This window comes from Tachysurus fulvidraco, chromosome 6 (genome assembly GCF_022655615.1).
Source record: "Tachysurus fulvidraco isolate hzauxx_2018 chromosome 6, HZAU_PFXX_2.0, whole genome shotgun sequence".
Classification (NCBI taxonomy): domain Eukaryota; kingdom Metazoa; phylum Chordata; class Actinopteri; order Siluriformes; family Bagridae; genus Tachysurus; species Tachysurus fulvidraco.
The window spans coordinates 16,274,409-16,294,599 of NC_062523.1; the positions used below are offsets into that span (position 1 = coordinate 16,274,409).

Consider the following 20,191-nt stretch of genomic DNA (forward strand, 5'->3'; position numbering starts at 1 on the left):
ATGATTTGAAGGACTGATCATCCCATTGGATCAGTGGGACTGTATTGTATAATGTTTATTTACCAATGGTAAGAAATGTCTGATCACATTGGGCCGTTTAATACCAATCAATCACCACTTCACCAAAGTGGCGGGCTCCACAACCACCAAAGCCTTCAGGCCCAGCCTGCTCTCCCCCTCCATCTGAAAGGGCACTCCGACCTCTGCCTCAACATCAGGGATCACACCAGCCCTCATCTGCAAATAGCACTGGTAACCTATTTTAGTATTATTGCTGAGGAAATGTATTAAATGTAAAAAAAGATTAATCTAAAAGATTAAATTGTTCCATAATTATACACTAAGGTTGTTGTAGGGAAGAGGGCTTGGTTGGTCAGGTGAACATCTATGATGATTAAAAGGAGAAGAACTTATACTTAATCCAACTATAATAGTTATGCGTTAAAACATTGCCAGCAACACTGCTATGCATGATATATTCATATCAAAACCACACGGTGTCACTGCTTTACAGCAGTGCAATAATAATAATTGTGCTTTTAACAGTGGTCATTAACATAATGCAAATGTAAATAATATCTTTTCTAGAACCGTTCATAGTAAAGTGGAATTATGCAATCAAGATCTACCGAGGAACTAATAGGTCAGCATAATGTCTTTATTAGAGTTCATTATAGACTAATTCCTTCCTGCCAAAGTTTTCAAATGGTCAAAGACCTGAGCACAAAGCTGACAGTAATGTTGTAATGGTATTTCAAAGATGGCATGATAGTCTCCAAGTGGTTCTATGCACAGCAATCTCACAGGTCACGTGGTGACCATTCAGATCTATCCAAGCAGAGTGCACAACCGAGCGATGAGACTCCAACAAGGGGTAGGACGACAGAATGGTTCAGATAGGTCCGGAAAGTAGAAGCAGTTACACCGGGAACTCAGAACCCTGGGACAGAGAGAGAGAGAGATTTATTAGGTATGCTTGCAATCATGTGAAAACAATGTCAAACACAATGTACATTATGTGCAAAATGCAGGGAGGGACTCTGGCAAGGCTAGCGATGACAGTACTGTATAAGTAAAACTGAGAGCCAGAAAGTGACAGACATGAGGGACAAAAAGCATCCAATAACCGCACAACAGTCAGCAAACCTGAGGAATTTACGAGAGTGGTAAGGTGACAGCATCTAAACATCCCAGTTCACCAAACACTCTATGCCCATGAGCCTTCCAGATCTGCTCCTTTACCTAAGAAATACTATTCATAAAAAATTTAGATTAAACAAAAGTGTTTTCAGCCTTGACTTGAACACTGAGACTGAGTTCCAAACACTAATTGGAAGCCTGTTCTATAACTGTGGGGCATTTGTGAGGAAAAAAGCTCTGCCCCCTGCTGTATCATTCACTATTTGAGATACCACCAATTAGCTTGCACCTTTTTGTAGGTGTAGACATGGCAAATCATAAAAATAAATTAAAAAAATCACGTAGTTAGGCAAGTAACAGTATGTGAATGGGAGTCAGTGCTGTGTGCATAAGATAGGAGTGATGTGTTCATATCTTTTGGTTCTTCTGGTTCTAGTTAGGACTCTAGCTGCTGCATTCTGGACTAACTGGAGCTTGTTTAAGCTCCTGCTGGAACATTCAGACAGTAAAGCATTCTAATATTCCAACCTAGAAGTAACAAAAGCATGAACTAGTGTCAATTAGTGACATCAAATTGCTTATCACTATTTATGAGTACAAAGAAGGCTACCCTTGTGATATTATATACATAAGCTTCAATGAGAGTCAATAATCACACAGAGGTCATTTACTGCTGCACATTATGAAACAGAAAGACCATTCACAATTAAAGCTTGCTTCTGGCTCAGAGTTAAGATGGAGGAAGTTAGTAAGCATTCACTGTTTAATTTCATTCACATATTCTACAACTGAAATAGCTGGTGTCTCTCATCTGACTTAGCTTAAACATATTGCTGTGTGTCATCAGCATAACAGTGGAAGCTAATAAAATTTTAATAAATTATTGCACCAAGGGGTATCATATATAAGGACAGAAGTATTGGGCTTAAAATAAAACATTGTGGAACACCGATCATAATCTTAATTTTATGTTAACATTAACGTAAACTTAAGTATGCTTAGAGAAGTCACCATTTAGCTGATTAGCAGTCCAACACCTTAACCACTAGGCTACCACACCACTTCAAAAAATATAGTTTAGACACAAGTTTGGCATATTTAATTAACTAGCAACTGTTACAGTGAGAAGCACAATCAATTGCAGGAGTCCATATGTGGACATTAGCAAAGAATATGAGTTGGCCACATCTAAATGAAAGAAACTACAAAAACCAAAAACAACGACTCTCCTGAGGAAAGTCCAGATACAAACAACCATTGATGAAAAACATATGACACTAAACAAAGGAAAAGGAGAAGCTGGGGAATACTACAAACTGAAAGAGGAACTAGACAGTTTGTGGAAAGTTTAAAGAAATATTTTTGCTGTACTAGTCAAAGGACCACATGACATGTATTAAAATGGTTGAGTGTCTCCAGGAGATTACAGAAATAATGACATCCATCTCATTTCTTTATGTCTTTATGTTAAGCAAACATTTGAATCACAATTTGTATGAGAGTTGCTCATGTTTTCTATGATTGTATTAGGATTAAGTTACATGTCTTAAGTTATATGTCTCACATGATATACTGTATGATTGAATGTTTCTTTATAGCATGTCTTATTTTCAAGTAGGTAAGTATTTTTGCCATGTGATTTGAGATCCATAAAGCAATCAGAAAGAGGTTTTACTGTACATCCCAAGGGATCATTGCAACTGTAATGTTCATTTAACAATGGTGAGAATTTCTGAACATCTCAGAATGCACATCACATTGGGCCAGTAAATAATAATAATTAATCATTGCCTCAATGCCACAGCCTATGTTAATATTATTGCTGAAGAAAATTTAAATCTAAAAGAATAAATTTGTCCATAAATATACACTAGTTTTGTGTATGGAAGAGTTATGTTGAGATTATGAAGATTATGTTGGCAACAAGCATTTATCCCTTATGTTTTGATTTAATTTTTTTTTTTCATTGTCTGGCATGTGCATCTTTGGCAAACTTGGGATATTGACTATTTCTGCCTTGTTTATTCTTATGTACTACTTATAACACTACTTATATTGTACTACTACTACTACTACTACAACTACTACTACTACTACTACTACTACTACTACTAATAATAATAATAATAATAATAATAATAATAATAATAATAATAATAATAATAATAATAATTTACTACGTACTGTAATATAACAATTTTTAATTTAAATGATGTTCATTTCCTTTGTGTAAAAGAAAACAAAATAAATAAATAAATAAATAAATAAATAAATAAACATTTTGCTTCTTCTTATTATTATTTACACGGAGACTAATCTCTTTCAAAAACATAAAATTTGACATTGTAAAATCTGATAGGCTGTCATTGCATTGCTTGCTGTTAATTTTAAGCACATTCAGCAAAAAATGAGAATATCTAGTCTAGAGGAACTGAAATTGTGAACATTTTTTAAAAATAAATGTATTAATATGAAATAACGTAAAAACAAAACTCAGAAGCTTACAAAACATCAGACTATTCAAATACACACATGACGTATTCGTGACTGATTACAGCATGACCCTTAAAATGTATTGCCAAACCATGTACTTCCCTGAACCACATCTTTTTAAGTGGTTGACTAATTTAGGAAACTTGGTGAGCCAGTTCTGATAGGATTCAAACTAGCATATAAAAGGAGCAAGTTTATTTATTCCTCAGAACTTAACCTTACAAGATGATACGAAAGGTATTTACACTCATTTTTTTATTATTTATTTTATTCAATTATTTGTGTAACCTCTTGAATATAGTCATTTTATAATATATTTTTGTGTGTGTGTATATATATATATATATATATATATATATATATATATATATATATATATATATATATACATACATATATAAACTTAATTCTTAATTTGTTTTTCAGAGTGTTACAGAGAGCTTTGGTACAGCCATATCATCTTTGTGTACAGCCCATCTTACTGATGGAGTTATCAGAAGAAGTAAGAGAATGATGCTGGACACTCTGGGGGTCGGGTTGCGTGGAAGCAGCACCCCGGTCTTTAATGTGGCTTTCCAGTACAGTAAGGTATACACTGTACTTCAGATTTTTAAAAATTAGACTACATTTTTTAGTATTAAAGGAAAATTAAATAACAAATTAAGACAATGTTTAAATCACATTTCTTCATGCCATTTTTATGTACTTCTAATTTAACTTGTATGTTTGGCTATGTCTATTTTTTTTTATGTCTAATTTTTTTAGAATTACGAAGCACAACAGAAAAGCAGTGTGTGGGGAAGACCAGGGTCATTCCTTCCACCTCATTATGCTGCATTTGTTAATGGGGTTGCGGTAGGTTACCAATAACTGTAAACAATTGACTGTTATTGTTCTGGTAATTCTTAATGTTAATGTTAACAGTTATCATCAAGAAACAAGTTAATACATCTAAACAATTCTTTTATGCTGGTTTGCACCTCTCTCTTTTATATACAAATATAGATATTACCATATGCTTTGTCCAGAAAAGTAAATTTTGTGTGTGTTTGTGTGTGAGCTGAAAGTTAAATTAATTAAAGTGGCAGCTTACATGTGAAAATGAAAAGAGCTCATAAAGAAGACTCTTAAAAGGTGATAAAATTTCAACATGCATTTGTCCTTATAATTGTAGAAAATATCCAATGCAATCTCACTGCATCATCACAGTGTGCTATATGTCATAGATCTGGCTGAAAATCTTTCTTTCTCAGTGCATTTTGAGTAGATATTTCTGCCTGAAACTTTTACGCTCTACAGTCTACATCATGTTGCTCATTTCAATCTTAGGTGCACTCAATGGATTTTGATGACACCTGGCATCCTGCGACTCACCCGTCTGGTGCTGTGCTGCCTGCTCTGTTTGCCTTAGCTGAGACTCTGCCTTTAAAACCTTCAGGCTTGGACCTACTTCTTGCTTTCAATGTGGGACTTGAAGTTCAGGGGAGATTGATGAGGTTTTCAAATGAGGCTCATAACATCCCCAAAAGGTATTGTGTTGGCTAATAACAACAAATCTACCATTCTGTGACTAAAATCTCAAAGTAGCTACGTTACATTAAACTAAATGTTTGAGACAAACTCTAAAGTAATCACAAATTATTTTGTGTAGAAAGTTATTACTAAACTAAATTTAATTACATTTGGCCCATTTATGCCCTATAATGTAGAGGAATGCAAAAGAGATTGCTATATAGAATCGCTGCCAATCATGAAAAGATTATGATAAGAAAAAATAGACAAGCACTTATTCGATTTGGATTTAAAAATCCTTTTAGAGCTTGTTCTGTGTATATTTATTTAGAACACTAACCTAAAGCTTATGGCCAATATAATAAAAGGCAAAAATTATTAATTCAACTTAGAATTATATTTTACAACCTTATCCACCCTACTTTTTAATGTGATGTTTGCCCTTTTTTACACAAGTAACAGCCTTTTTACATTTAAATTTGAGGCTAGTTTTGAAAAGATATACTCTGAAGTTGTGGTGGTGGTGATGTGGAGCTTTTGCCTTCCTTTCTCAGGTTCCATCCTCCTACAGTTGTTGGAGTTATGGGCAGTGCAGCTGCCACAGCCAAACTGCTGGGACTGTCTCCGTCACAGAACACAGCAGCTCTTGCTATCGCATGCTCATCTGCTGGTGCTCCATTGGCAAATGCTGCTACTCAGACCAAGCCGCTACACTTGGGAAATGCTTCTAGTAGGGGCCTGGAAGCATCTCAGCTTGCTCTTCTTGGTCTAGAGGGCAACAAGCGCATTCTGGATCTGGAGTCAGGATTTAGCGTCTTCTACCAGGATTATTTTCCACATCATTTGGCTGAGGTTTCCCCAACCAGCCAGTACAAGTGGCTGCTGGAAGAACAGGATATTGCATTTAAGCGCTTTCCTGCCCATCTTGGAATGCACTGGGTAGCTGATGCAGCAGTAAATGTGAGGAACAAAATTCACATCAGAGAGCCAAATGCTGATCTCAGTCAAATTAAAAGGATTGTGCTGAGAGTCCCTTCCTCCAGATACATAGACTGTCCACTTCCAGTGACAGAGCACGAGGCTAGGCACTCGTACCAGTTCAATTGTTGCAGTGCTCTGCTCGATGGCGAGGTCACTGTAGACTCCTTCAGCAGTAAAATGATGGAACGGAAAGCCCTGAAAGACCTCCTCCTCAAGGTTCAGCTGGAAAATCCAGAAGATAATCAGGCTAGTTTTGAAAAGATGTACTCTGAAGTTGTGGTGGAGATGGCAAACAGTGAAACACACACAGCACGTTGCAATACATTTTATGGTCACTGGAGAAAACCTCTCAGTCAGGAGCATTTAATAAGAAAATTTAAGAATAATGCATTGACTGTGCTGAGCACAGATGCTGTAGATAGTATTGTGCAGCTTATTGACAACTTGGAGACAGTCACTGACTGTTCTCTCCTTTGGTCATTCATGCAATTTCATAAGCAAATTTCACACTACCATAATAAGGTGCATTCCGCATCTGCTTGAATGGTATTGTAATCGTAACTACATAAAGTTTGAACTCAAAGTGACCTCTGTATTATGCCTTGACCCCTATGATTACAACATAGAAACTAGGAGAGAAAGGTAGTTTGAGTGCTGACTCACTAAAAAGCTGTGTGTGGAGAGAAAATAAATTATTTAATGATGACTGACAAAAGTGGAGTATTACAATTCAGAGAGTCACATGTAGTTTAAGAAATTCTACTTCACAATTAACATGTTCATTACTGTAGCAAGGCAAAATTTGTCCTTTGATGCTTTTTAGATCTAATGATCCTGTAGATTTAGATTTTCAAAGTTCTGTTTCAAATGTATATTAAGTTTGAAAACATCCTAAATCGTAATGGCACAGGTAGTGACAATCTCATTTTTCTCATCCGCATGGACTTCATTGTAATTCTTATAAAAGTGTTTGCAGCTCAGCTTGGTGATGGCTTCTGAAGTCCTTGGTGCATTAGGAGATCTGAAAAATCTAATAAATCATAAAGCTTGCACATTATATGAAAAATGCTTTTGTCTTTTTTCTTCGGATACTGAATGATGGAATGATTATGTACTTATGGAAGAAAGACATCTATCCTGCATGTCACCTACAAACAAGGCTATTTTATAATGATTAACCTGATGTTAAAATCTATCTAATACATAAATTAGAATACATAAAACAGGAAAAATGCAAAAACATATTAGATAATAACTTTTAGATTCCATTCCATTCCATTTAGAAGTTTTTGGCTGCATTAATTTAAGCTGCTATTTGCACTGCTTATTTCAGAAACATTTAACATTATTTGTAAAAAATTCCAGAAACTAGAATCATAATCTAGATGATTAGTTGACCAGCCAACATTGTGAAAAGCTATTTACAATTAGAAAGGTTGGAAAAAAAAACATTGAATCAGATGATAAAAAGAAGGCTAAATGCTCTCTAATAGTTTAAAATATCGCAGCCTAGATGCAGCCAATTCCACAGTCAACTATACAAGACTATGATGAAAACAATTATTTATTTTATTTTATTTTCATTCTTTTCAATTAGTTGATTAACATTGATATCACTTTGGATGAAGTGGAGGGATGTGTGAGTCATTCAGGTCGGCACGGTTCCAGCAGAGTTTTAAAATTTTAATTCAATACTTTTGAATAACCATGAAAACCAGCAGGCAAATGAAAATGAACTCCAGAATAATTACAATTAAATTCAAATTTTATATTCAAAATTTGACCAAACTTTTTGCCATTTTAAAATCCATTGAACACTTAATTCAGTGAGGCATTTAAAGATTTCATTCAAGTCAAGTCAAGTCAAGAAGCTTTTATTGTCATTTCAACCATATATAGCTGTAGCAGTACACAGTGAAAACGGTATTTCTCCGGGATTGTGGTGCTACATAAAACAAAGACAGGGCTAGGGACTTAGTAAGTAAGTCCTAGCCACATAAAGTGCAACTGTGCAACCTGGTGCAAACAGTGCAAGACAAGACAAACAAGACAAACAAGACAGTGCAGAACAAAAGACAGTGCAGACGAAAAGTTACAAGACAATACAAAAAATACAAAAAAATACAATATACAAAAGACAGTAAACAGAAACAGCGCCGACCATTGTAAATACTGTATGTTCAGACAATGCAATTCCACATTCAATCATTGCAATCCCACTGGAAGATGCCACACTTAGTGCTATGTTTATAATTAATCTACTTGTGGAAAAAACATTACTGCTATTTAAATCATGTCTTTCAATTCATTCAGATAAAGAGAGCTCACTGAAGTCTTCCACACAGTTCCATCTGCCTCAAAACTAGCAGATGTTTATATATAATTAACAGTTACAATTTCAAAACAAAGTTTAAATTAAAATGTCTGTTCTATCAATTACAGTGCATTTTATATGTTTACAATTCCCAGACAGGGAGCTACTCCAGCCACTGAATAGTTAGATCTGTGCTCTTCTCCTCACTCTAGGCCCCTTTCAAGTGATCCACAATATGCATTTGGTCAATTATGGGTGCGAATATTCTAACCCAAAATAGTGACAAGAGTAATTATCAAGTTTACTTTATATAGAAATTTTCCAAAACCTTTTTACCTTTTTCCAGAAAATAAAAAATAAAAATGACATTTAAACAAGCAACTAAACATAGAAGTAATAAAGAAAGAAAAAAGAAAGATAGTGAAAAATGATGTGTGGTAAATACTATCATAACATGCTGCAATTTTTAATTCTGCTGTTTGTATAAAATGCAGTAAAAAAAGAGATGTCTAAAGACGAGATGTCACCCTAGACCAGGGATTCTCAAATAGTTTGCATCTTTCTAATAAATTCTTGCCACCGTATAAATACAAATTCATTTTGTGACTATGATCCAATTATGCAAATATTAGGCTCAGTATTCAAATGTATAATGACTGTAGGACCATTGATCAGAGTCAAAGATTTTTTTTTTATTAATTTCTGAACTCAACAGCAAGATAATACTGTTTTACCAGCAAGATAATAAAATTTTTAGTTCCAAAAAATATTTTTGTAAGCTTACTTACCTGTTTTTTTACTCACTGAGGCTTAGAGTACAGTATATGCATCTGGGCGGCACTGTGGCTTAGTGGTAGGCAGAGTATGTGTACTTGGAGTATGTACTTGCCTCCCCAAGACATGTGCTGAAGGCTGACAGGCATCTTTATATTGTTCATAGTTTCCCTCTCTCTCTCTCTCTCTCTCTCTCTCTCTCTCTCTCTCTCTCTCTCTCTCTCTCTCTCTCTCTCTCTCTCTCTCTCTCTCTCTCTCTGTGTGTGTGTGTGTGTGTGTGTGTGTGTGTGTGTGTGTGTGTGTGTGTGTGTGTGTGTGTGTGTGTGTTTGAGTGAGTGATTGTGCCCTATGATGGATTGTAACCCTGTCCATGGTGTCCCCCGCCTTGTGCCCCAAGTTCACTGCGATAGTTTCCAGGTTCTTTGTGACCCTGTATAAGACATACACTACAGTATAAAAAAAATGGATGGATGGAAATGACTTTTTTCCCCTAACTAAATGGAGTCCAGGGAAAAAAATAAAACACTATAAGTCCTATATGTGTTTTCCCCAACATATTAAAAAACTATACACAGGATCAGGGTGTTCATCCTCACACTGCATTCTGGTCGCTTATCCATATTCAAATATACATTGATAGCTGTAATATTCACTTAACTATGCAGCATGAGAAAGTCCATCATGCGATGGCATAATTTTTCATGACATGATGTTTTTTTCTGCATTGATTGTTCATATACAACTGTTGGCTGACTGAATGAGGCAACTTTGTAGGTCCATTTTTGTATGTCGATTTTTTTTTAAATGTTCAATTTTAATTAAAAAAAACAAACAAACAAACAAAAAAACAATAATACATATATACCAATATATATGCATATATTCCATATAACAAAATGGCACTTTGAGAAGCACTGCACTGGATTTATATAAGCTGACCTGATTAAGCTGTACAGCATTATTCTACATACAGCACCGTGACTTCAGATTATGTATCTATTTAAATACAGATAAGAACCTAAACCTTGTTGTAAATAAGTATTATTGACCATAAGTAGAGTCTATCATTTCAAAAAATTTAATTAGGGGAATACTTTTTTTTTACATTGGAAAACAGTGACCCCAAATAGTTTGCATCTTTCTAATAAATTCTTGCCACCGTATAAATACAAATTAATTTTGTGACTATGATCCAATTATGCAAATATTAGGCTCAGTATTCAAATGTATAATGACTGTAGGACCAGTGATCAGAGTCAAATAATTTTTGTATTAATTTCTGAACTCAACAGCAAGATAATACTGTTCTACCATTTAAATACAGATTAAAAACCTAAACCTTGTTGTAAATAAGTATTATTGACCATAAGTAGGGTCTATCATTTCAGAAAATTTTATTAGGGGAATACTTTTTTTACATTGGAAAACAGTGTCCTCTAGCGGACACTATATTTATGACCATCTACGTTTCACCATTCGCATTAAAAAAAAAAGAAGTCTAAAAAAGATTATGCGAAAGATATCTACAGGCTTTATATGCAGTATAGCGTTATTGTCGTTTATGTATTTATTATTTGATATGTAATATCTTCTTGTTGTGCCAGCTAGTGCATTTTTAAACGGCTTTTTGTTTTGTGTGCACTTTAAATAGGAGGAAATCACACAGCTTAATTTCAGAATCGTCGAAAACGCCACAGCTTGGCCACTTTTAACACAGGCGACGTTTACAAAAGTAAGAGAAATTTCAAGAAACTTTCGCATGCGCGTGTCAAACTCCACTACTAGCGCGAATAGCTGGAACAGTGGAGAGTAGACAGCTGAGAGGGCGATCCGGGACTTTTATTATGAAAACTGTGCAGGTGTATTGGAGAACATCATTTTTAACGAACTGCGCAGGTTTTTGTGTAGTACAAATCATTACAGTACTTACACAACCACTGCGTTACCTGAAGTCCTCTACAACATTTTTGACGTTAGCCCCAGCCGTATCGTTGGTCTTGTTCAATTTAATAGTCCTTCTGAATCACCCCCCCCCCCCTCCTGCAAAGAATAATAAAACAATATCGCTTCAGTGCGACAGAAATCTGTCAAAATGTATAAAAAATTTTTGGTCATTAGAATTTCGCTGCACCGCCTGCACCAAAGATATCCAAGCCTAGAAGTGCAAAGGGAAAGTGAGCAAGGGAGCATCAGAAAGGAATGATTTGTAATGAGCCCACAGTTATCGTCACTGTAGCAAAGGGACATCAGACAGTACAGGATATTAAAGTACAGTTCAGCATTGCTGCAGAGCATCCCATAGAAATAGTGCAGTATTACAGTAAAATGTTTAGGATGGCAAAACTGTTATCGTGGTATAGTATCAGGACAGTGGGTATAGTGTCAGGACAGTGGGTATAGTGTCAGGACAGCAGTTATAGCGTCAGGACAGCAGTTATAGCGTCAGGACAGTAGCAGCACAGATACTGTTACCTGCCTGCTTCTTGTGTTTCATTTGGAGAGTCTGTTACTGACTTGCGGTTAAATGGGGAAATTATATTCAAAGGAACTGCTAGTTTGACAGGTACGTATTGAGCTAAAAGATTAATGAATGAATGAAACACCAGTCTGTTTTTATCACCTGGGACAGAATATAAACCTCTAGAATTACCTCCTGAGCACCAGAGTGTGCAGAATTTAACCTAAAGCACTTAGGAACATGTCGTTGTGGTCTATAAAATCCACACACTGTCATTTGTATTCTTTAATTTACAGGGTTAAGATTGGTTAAGAAGCTTAACCTTCCAGATATATCATTTTAAACCAGAAGACTGAATCTGCATATATATATATATATATATATATATATATATATATATATATATATATATATATATATATATATATATATATATATATATATATATAAGCATTAGGGGGCACGGTGGTTTATTGGTTAGCAGGTTCGCCTCACACCTCCAGGGTTGGGGGTTCGATTCCCGCCTCCGCCTTGTGTGTGTGGAGTTTGCATGTTCTCCCCGTGCCTCGGGGGTTTCCTCCGGGTACTCCGGTTTCCTCCCCCGGGCCAAAGACATGCATGATTGGTTGATTGGCATCTCTGGAAAATTCTCCGTAGTGTGTGAGTGAATGAGAGTGTGTGTGTGCCCTGCGATGGGTTGGCACTCCATCCGGGGTGTATCCTGCCTCGATGCCCGATGACACCTGAGATCCCCGTGACCCGAGAAGTTCGGATAAGTGGTAGAAAATGAATGAATGAATGAATGAATGAATAATAAGCATTACAATCAATCCCTGGTCTTCTTTAGATATTCTTTTCCAGCCGTTTTGTTGGGTTACCATCAGGATGTCTCAAAGTGTTATTATTTCTATTGCTGTTAATGAACCATGTAAAAGACTTGTTAAGATAAAAAAGAGAGAGACCTGATCTCTTGTAAGATTTCAACAAGAAAACAGACAAAGCCAACATACAATACAAATAACTGTATTTATGAATGTTCTCTCCGCAGGTGTGTTGATGGCTGTGTTTGAAAACCATATAGCAGGAAGAGTTACTGTGTACACAGTGCCAGGATGCCTGCAGTGTTTACAGGCCAAGGCTGCTTTACAGACACTGAATCTACCAGTGTGTGAAGTGGATGTGAGTCATGATGCAGCTGTCAGAGCTTGGCTGGATAAAATGACTGGTAGCAGCACTGCACCACAGATATTCTTCAACAATGTCCACATAGGAGGAAATGACATTCTTCAAAATTTGGTGGGTGAACACTAGTGTATAATCAAGGCTTAACACTAACTTTTTAAAAACAAGTCAATAATAATAATAATAATAATAATAATAATAATAATAATAATAATAATAATAATATAATTTTCTGTTGTATAACTTATATTGAATATTTATCTTTAATGCTTGTGAAAATCAAAAAGAATTAGTTTAATTGTGTAAATTGAGGTATACACCTACCGGCCGTAACATAAAAATCATGGACAGGTGAACTGAATTATTAATTTTCTTACTGGGTGGGAATGTATTAAACAGCAACTAAACAGTCAGTTATTGAATTTAATGTGTTGAAGCAGGAAAAACAGGCAAGTGTAAGGATCTGAGTGACTTTGACTAGGGCCAAATTGTGATGGCTAGATGATTGGGTCTGAGCATCTCCAAAACAGCAGGATTTGTGAGGTGTTCCTGCTATGCAGTGATTAGTACCTACAAAAAGTGGTCCAAGAAAGGAAATCTGCTGAACCACTGACAGGGAAATGGGCACTCAATGCACACTGATGAATGTGGAGAGTGAAGATTGGCACAGCTGTTCTAATTCAATAGAAGAGCTACCGTAACATGAAATGTCGAAAAAGTTAATGCTGGCTATGATAGAGGTGTCTGGACAAAGTGCATTACAGCTTGATGTGTATGGGCTGCATAGAGGCAGACTGGACTGAATGCCCATGCTGAACTCTAAACCATCAAAAAAAAACCTACAATGGACACGTGAGCATCAGAAATGGGATTTGCTGAACAAACAAGTCTGATTCATGGATGCCCACTTCACAACTTACAGGACGTAAAGGATCTGTTGCAAATGTCATGTAACATACCACAGTTTCATATGCTAGATACCCCAGCACACATTCAGATTTTCTGTGGAGTCCATGCCTCAAAGCTCACAGCTGTTTTACTATCACAATGAGGACCAACATAATAATTTAGGCTGGTGGTTTTAATGTTATGGCTGATCAAACTATGCTATAGATTTTGCCTTTAATATAAGACTCATATTTGCATCTGTATGTGTGCATAAGTACACAGGCCTAAAGCCACCCATTCTGATAACAGGTGTAAATTAAAGATGATTTTCTGCCTTATTATATACAAGGCATCTCTCCTTCGTATCTGTTAAGATAGCCTAAACAATTGTACATTTTTTACCACAGTTTTTATTTTTTCAGCCAATGTTGTCAGTGCCATCAATTTTCAGTGACATAAATGATCATAAATAAAATAAATAATAAATTATAAATAAATATCTGTTTAAAGCTAAGTAGTGTGAAGTTTCTGTAAATGAACACTATCATTTCTTTAGACCCCTGACAAACTTGAACATCTGCTACGTCTGGTGAAGGAGAAGCCTGTGCCTCCAGATGCTCTACCCTTACCTGCAGTAAACAGCCCTGAGTGTGAGGAAAGGGACAGAGGAGGTTTGTGTGCACAAACTGCATGTGGACTGTTACCTTCGAGGTGCTCAACAGGCCTGTTTGTTTGCTTAGTTTCATAATAAGCTTGAATGTGAAAATGTAGTGTTAATGAATCTGTAGGGTTTGTTTTGTTTTGTTTCTTTTGTACTGTATAAGAATTTCTTCTCTAGATTGCCTCCCAGCTGCATGTGCAGTTACAACCTGTATGTCCCAGAACACTCTCTGTGGTCATCACTGTTAATCAGTTTGTTAAAAACAAATTTAGTTATCTCAGGCTCTGTTGACAGAATGTGAGAGGGAATCATCTGGAAACACATTGCAGATGAAAGAGTAGATGTGGCTTGATTGACGGCCACAGGAGGTGGTTGATGATGTACAGATTTACAGGCACAGAGCTGATGAATTGGCTGGTAAAGAGAAGGGTAGGATACCACAGGGAAGATGAAAAGGTAAATAGGCAAGAATAATGGTATAATATATAACAGTATTATGGCTCATCATTTCTATATTATATTATATTATATTATATTCCTATAGTGACAGCTTCTTGTTCTCTTCATCAACTGATTACTCAATTAAAACACACACACACACACACACATATATATATATATATATATATATATATATATATATATGCTGTATGTATGTATGTATTATTTTTTTATCCAACAGAACATACCGAGTACTATAGAGTACTATAGGCAAAAGCAATTAAAAAAAGTAGACACTTTTTCAAGGCACAGTGCACTACACTATGTCAACTCTGAAATGGCAGCACATTACACCAATAAATTGTACATAAAACTTGCAGACAGTTCTGCTCCTTGTTAGAGGTAGAGGCTTATGGTCACTGGTGAATTTGTAAATTCATTTAACCTCCACTGTGATACTATCTGATTTTTAGTCTTTAGATGTTGCGTAGGAAAATTTCATATCTTTCATTAAATTCCCCTTTTTTGTATTAACACATCAAACCCACTCCATTTAAGTGCATGTGTTTATAATCTGCACGCATCTAGACTCTCCTTCAAGCTTGGGGCTTTACTGTTCTATACATGCTCATACGTTGTTTCCCTTCACTTTTAGCAAATGGAGAATAAGGCTATTTATTAACATTATTTTAGCAATTTCAGCTTCTGAATTATCTGAGGCCCTGAGGAATCTGATCATGAAACTGTACTCTGATCACCTCTCTGCTGATGGCAAGGTACTAACTACCCTGTTCTAACATGAAGTATATCAACAAGTTTAATGTAAACGGGTAACATTACTCTATTTGCTTATCATTATTTTTAACTTTGTTCAAATGGAGTGGGTTTGGTGTAATCAATTGACATGAATCTACTATATGTTATGTGGAGTTTTCTTTTTTTCTGCAGTCAGTGGACTATAAGGCCATGTCTAAAAGCACATGTTACGAAAGTTATTGTGAGTTAGCTGTGCACCTGCAGCGTGTAGAGCTGCTTTCTTTGAGTCATGAGGAGAGGATTGCCTTCTTCATCAATGTCTACAATGCCCTGGTTATCCATGGGTACCTGCGCCTCGGCTTCCCCAAAAACATGTGGCAGAGGTACAAGGTAAGAAGATGCTTCATTTTAGTCTTGGAAACTTGAAATGTGCTATTTTATGTGAGCTTAAAAAAAGAACAGTTTTATAAATAAAATAATAATATAATTGTGCAGTTCTTCAACTTTGTAAGCTACCTGATTGGTGGAGAAGTTTTCACACTCCAGGATATTGAGAATGGAGTGCTGCGAGGAAACAGGAAAGGAATAGCACAACTTCTGAAACCCTTCTCAAAGAGTGACCCAAGACTACAGGTGAAGTGCATCTCACACTGCTTTTAACACTTGTTTAAATTTGTTTGCAGGGGACATCTGGTGTGCTCATAATCTCAGCATTAAAGAGCAACAATTATCCTCAGCCACACTTCATTGTACTGTTGTCCTCAATTGGATCTTTAATAACTTGTTTTTCCTGACTAATGTCTTTTTGACTGTTTGTTTCTCAGGGGTACTGCATCATTAGAGGCATCAGATGCAGACAGTTCACTTAATGATACTGATTATCTATTTTTTGTTTAATGTCAGAGGAATATGTGGTAATTAGCCAATACCATTTGATACATTTTAATGTGTTTTAATATGTTATGACAGGGGTGTCCAATCTTATCTGGAAAGGGTCAGTGTGGATGCAGGTTTAATTCCAACAAAGCAGAAACCACACCTGAGTCTCTTGAAAGCCAAGATCAACTGATTAAACAGGTGGGATCAGATGTGGCTCCTGCATGGTTGTAATGAAAACCTGTACCCGCAGCAAGATTGGACACTTCTGTGCTATAATTTTAATATTTAATATAAGGCTGTTCATTTAATGTAATGTTTTTTATTTAATAAGTTGATCTATTCAAAGAGAAGGTGATGGCTGTACAAAGTTCAGAAGTGTCATTGATAATACAATGAGTTTCATTTTACCAATTCTGTGTTTTGTGACACCTCATTAGGTTGCACTTCCTGAAGCAGAGCCTCTAATTCATTTTGCACTGAACTGCGGTGCGAAAGGCTGCCCGCCCATTAGGGCCTACACCTCAAAGGTGAATTGTGTGTTTATTTCTGACTTTCTTAGCTAGTTCATTTCAAATAATCATTATTATTGTTATTTGAGACTAAATTTTTCATTGCAGGACATTGGTAGTCAGCTGCAGACTGCTGCTGAGGCATTTCTGGAGGCTGATGATGGCTGCATTGTGGATTCTATGAAAAGAGAGGTGAAGCTTAGCCAGATCTTCAAATGGTACAAAGCAGATTTTGGAGACTCGGATGAACAGGTAGCCTGATTCCAAAGCTTAAGCTAGTTTGAAATTCAGTGTTCTTCTTTTTGAGCTTGAACCAATAATTAACATTCTATGTTACACCCAGCATGTACAAGGTCTTGTTATCTGTTATGTTCTCCTGTGCAGTTGCTGAACTGGGTTTTAAACCACATGAGAGCCTCTCAGAAGAAGACAAGTCTGAAAACTCTTCTATCTGCAGGAAATGTTAAAGTAAGCTACATGCCTTATGACTGGTCCACGAACAGCACACATTGATTAAAACTAAGAATTTAGGGCTTTGATATGACCTGCCTAACACTGATAGGATTATATTTTCTTTAGAAGATGCATGAGAGCACAGATAGTTTTTTATAGCTGTAGCTAGTTTTTCTGTAAAACTCTAGGATAAAAATTACATCACATACAATTGCTGGCCTTGCATTTAAGGGGATAACTATGCATCTAATTTTTTAACAATAATCCCTGAAGGGCATGTTTTCCTACCAGCAGTTATCCTAATAACTATACTGGATTTTGCACTTCATTAATAATTCTTTACTTTGTATTAACTCACTTCATTTCTCACATATTGTTAATTTAGCTTGTATGATCCACTATTGCTATGGAGACAAATAAATAATAATAGCACTAAGACTTTATGCCTAATTGGGTTTGTTTAGCATGGACTCTATCAGCAAATGGACCTAAAAGCATAAAAATGCATGCTATTGTACCGTTATTATTTTAATTGTTCAATATTTTTTATTTTCATCGGACTCACAGTGAACATAAACTGCAGTCCATAAATTGTTTTCGATTTAAAATGTCAATATCAAAGCTTACATAATATCCTATTAATTGATTTTGTCTGTGCAACTTGTTGCCATTTTTAAACAAATCTGATGGGAGTTGAGCATGTGTTATCAAACCGAGTGCATGTTGTTTGGAAAGGCTGAAATTTAAGAATAATATACACCAAAATGTATGAAATCTATTCTATATCTTTTCACCTTTTCAGTATATGACACCTATATACTAAGTGCACCTCATACTTAGTTCAGGAATTTCTATATTTGATTGACATATAGACCTATATATGCAATATATGAAGGTAAATGAATAAGCAGGTGAATGATTTTATAAATCAATGCAAAGCTGACTGGCTAATATTGGATTCATTCTGTTGCATGAACCTGGGTTACAACATTCTTGAGCAATATTATGCACTGATGAATACATTATGATAATGTAAGCTTTAAAAACAAAACATATGTATCCTTTGGTTTCTGAAAGGTGTAAACTAATGAGAAATAAATAAAAAAGAATTCTCCAAATCATCATGGATCCCTCTTATCTTTATGCTTGTGAATTAAATAATTTAGATAATTTTGAAGATAATAAATTGGTTGCACTTCCTGTCATATGCAGCTGGAGTCACTGTTGAACTTTCTGTTGTATTTTTTAAGCCACTAAATTATATATATATATATATATATATATATATATATATATATATATATATATATATATATATATATATATATATATATATATATATATATATATATATATATATATATATATATATATATATATATATATATATAATTTAGTATTTATATATATATATATAATGTGTGTATTTATTAATTTAGTATTTATATATATATATATAATGTGTGTGTGTGTGTGTGTGTGTGTGTGTTTTAGAAGGAACGTTGAAAAGATTCCTGTTGTGCATATGAGTAGATTAAGAGAAATCTGTGTGTATTTTTTTTCTTTTCATATACCACTACACAGAGATAGAGTACATGAAAATGAAAATACACTGCCAAATAAATACTTAATTATCATCAATAATTACTAACACAGGTTTCCATATATATTCAAGAAACATTTATAAAAATAATAAATTATTACATGAGTAAGAATCTGTATTGCATGAGTGAAAGCAAGTAGATTATTAGTAAGTTCTGTATGCTGCAGCTTGTATAATAACAAATGTATCATGTATGTGGTATGTTTATTTTTTAGACATCCTTTAATGTCTTTAAATATATCAAAGCTTTAAATAGCATTAAATAACCTTTACATAACATCAGTTATGGAAAATAGAAAATACAGCCATATTTGTTATTTAACTTTTATTATTATTATAATCCCATAAGATTTCATATTTTCATACACTATCTTAGATAATTGATGTTTGGAGCATCTACAAAATATCTCAGGTTGTAATCTAGTTTAGTGTTTGCAAACAACTCCCTTGTCAGTTTTAGGTTTGTGTTTAAATACATAATTATTGCCTTCATCAGTTTGAAATAACTTGGAATAATTATATAGTATAATAAATTAAGGATTACTCATGCAAATACATAGGGCCAAAAGTCTATAGACATCACAGCACTCAATATGTGATCCTGTTTTTAAAGGAGCCGTGGATAATTTACTTCCCATTTGCAGTTATACGAGACAGTGGTGGCTCAAGTGGTTAAGGCTCTACTGTAGGTTGTTGTCAGAAGGTTGTGGTTCAAGTCCCAGTACCACCAAGCTGCCACTATTGGGCCCTTGAGCCAGACTGGGATATGTGGTAATAATAAAAGCTTTTTCTTATTATAAAGTCCTTCAGTCTTCTCAGAAGTATTTTTAATAGATTTTAGAGTTGCTCATACAGTCACAAGTGGATTAATGAGGTCTTGTATTGTTGTTGGGTGAAGAGGTTTGGGATAGTCTATTTTCCAATTTATCTGAAGGTGTTCAGTGAGATTGTGGTCAGGACAACTCGAGCTCTTCCACATCATCTTTGGCAAACCTTTGTCTTCATGGACCTCGCATTGTGTTCAGAAGCATTGTTATCCTGGAACTGGCTTGGGCTTCTTACTTCAAGTGAAGTGAATCTGTAAGGATACAGCATACAAACAGCAACAGCAACAGCTTGGGGAAAATCCTCATATGGATGTAATGGT

The 20,191-nt window shown here is 35.2% G+C and overlaps 2 protein-coding genes across 3 annotated transcripts; both read left to right on the forward strand.

Annotated features, from left to right (window-relative positions):
* Positions 1–3,744: 3,744 nt before the first annotated feature.
* acod1 (aconitate decarboxylase 1) lies at positions 3,745–7,183 on the forward strand. Its single transcript, XM_027164139.2, has 5 exons — positions 3,745–3,870; positions 4,060–4,221; positions 4,399–4,488; positions 4,963–5,162; positions 5,700–7,183. Exons 1-5 carry the CDS (start codon positions 3,859–3,861, stop codon positions 6,667–6,669), a joined length of 1,434 nt encoding a protein of 477 aa, XP_027019940.2. The 5' UTR covers positions 3,745–3,858; the 3' UTR covers positions 6,670–7,183.
* A 4,122-nt stretch (positions 7,184–11,305) lies between these two features.
* Positions 11,306–18,552, forward strand: zgc:152951 (uncharacterized protein LOC569013 homolog). Of its 2 annotated transcripts, none has more exons than XM_027164111.2 (9): positions 11,306–11,777; positions 12,721–12,968; positions 14,299–14,413; positions 15,538–15,620; positions 15,793–15,990; positions 16,096–16,233; positions 16,917–17,006; positions 17,097–17,240; positions 17,373–18,551. In XM_027164111.2, exons 2-9 carry the CDS (start codon positions 12,729–12,731, stop codon positions 17,499–17,501), a joined length of 1,137 nt encoding a protein of 378 aa, XP_027019912.1. In that variant the 5' UTR covers positions 11,306–11,777; positions 12,721–12,728; the 3' UTR covers positions 17,502–18,551. The 2 variants fall into 2 exon arrangements, with proteins under 2 accessions (XP_027019912.1, XP_027019913.1); XM_027164112.2 differs by having other exon boundaries at positions 11,674–11,777; positions 15,547–15,620; positions 17,373–18,552.
* The last annotated feature ends 1,639 nt before the right edge of the window (positions 18,553–20,191 follow it).

What these genes read in the sequence shown, in the direction of transcription:
- zgc:152951 (XM_027164111.2), top strand. Translation starts at nt 12,729, where the DNA reads ATGGCTGTGTTTGAAAACCATATAGCAGGAAGAGTTACTGTGTACACA. An exon ending in ACCTCTCTGCTGATGGCAAG is followed by an intron (nt 15,621 to 15,792) that starts GTACTAACTACC and finishes TTTTTTCTGCAG; the next exon opens with TCAGTGGACTATAAGGCCAT. An exon ending in AGAGTGACCCAAGACTACAG is followed by an intron (nt 16,234 to 16,916) that starts GTGAAGTGCATC and finishes ACACCTCATTAG; the next exon opens with GTTGCACTTCCTGAAGCAGA.
- acod1 (XM_027164139.2), top strand. An exon ending in TGGCTTTCCAGTACAGTAAG is followed by an intron (nt 4,222 to 4,398) that starts GTATACACTGTA and finishes TAATTTTTTTAG; the next exon opens with AATTACGAAGCACAACAGAA. An exon ending in CATTTGTTAATGGGGTTGCG is followed by an intron (nt 4,489 to 4,962) that starts GTAGGTTACCAA and finishes TTTCAATCTTAG; the next exon opens with GTGCACTCAATGGATTTTGA.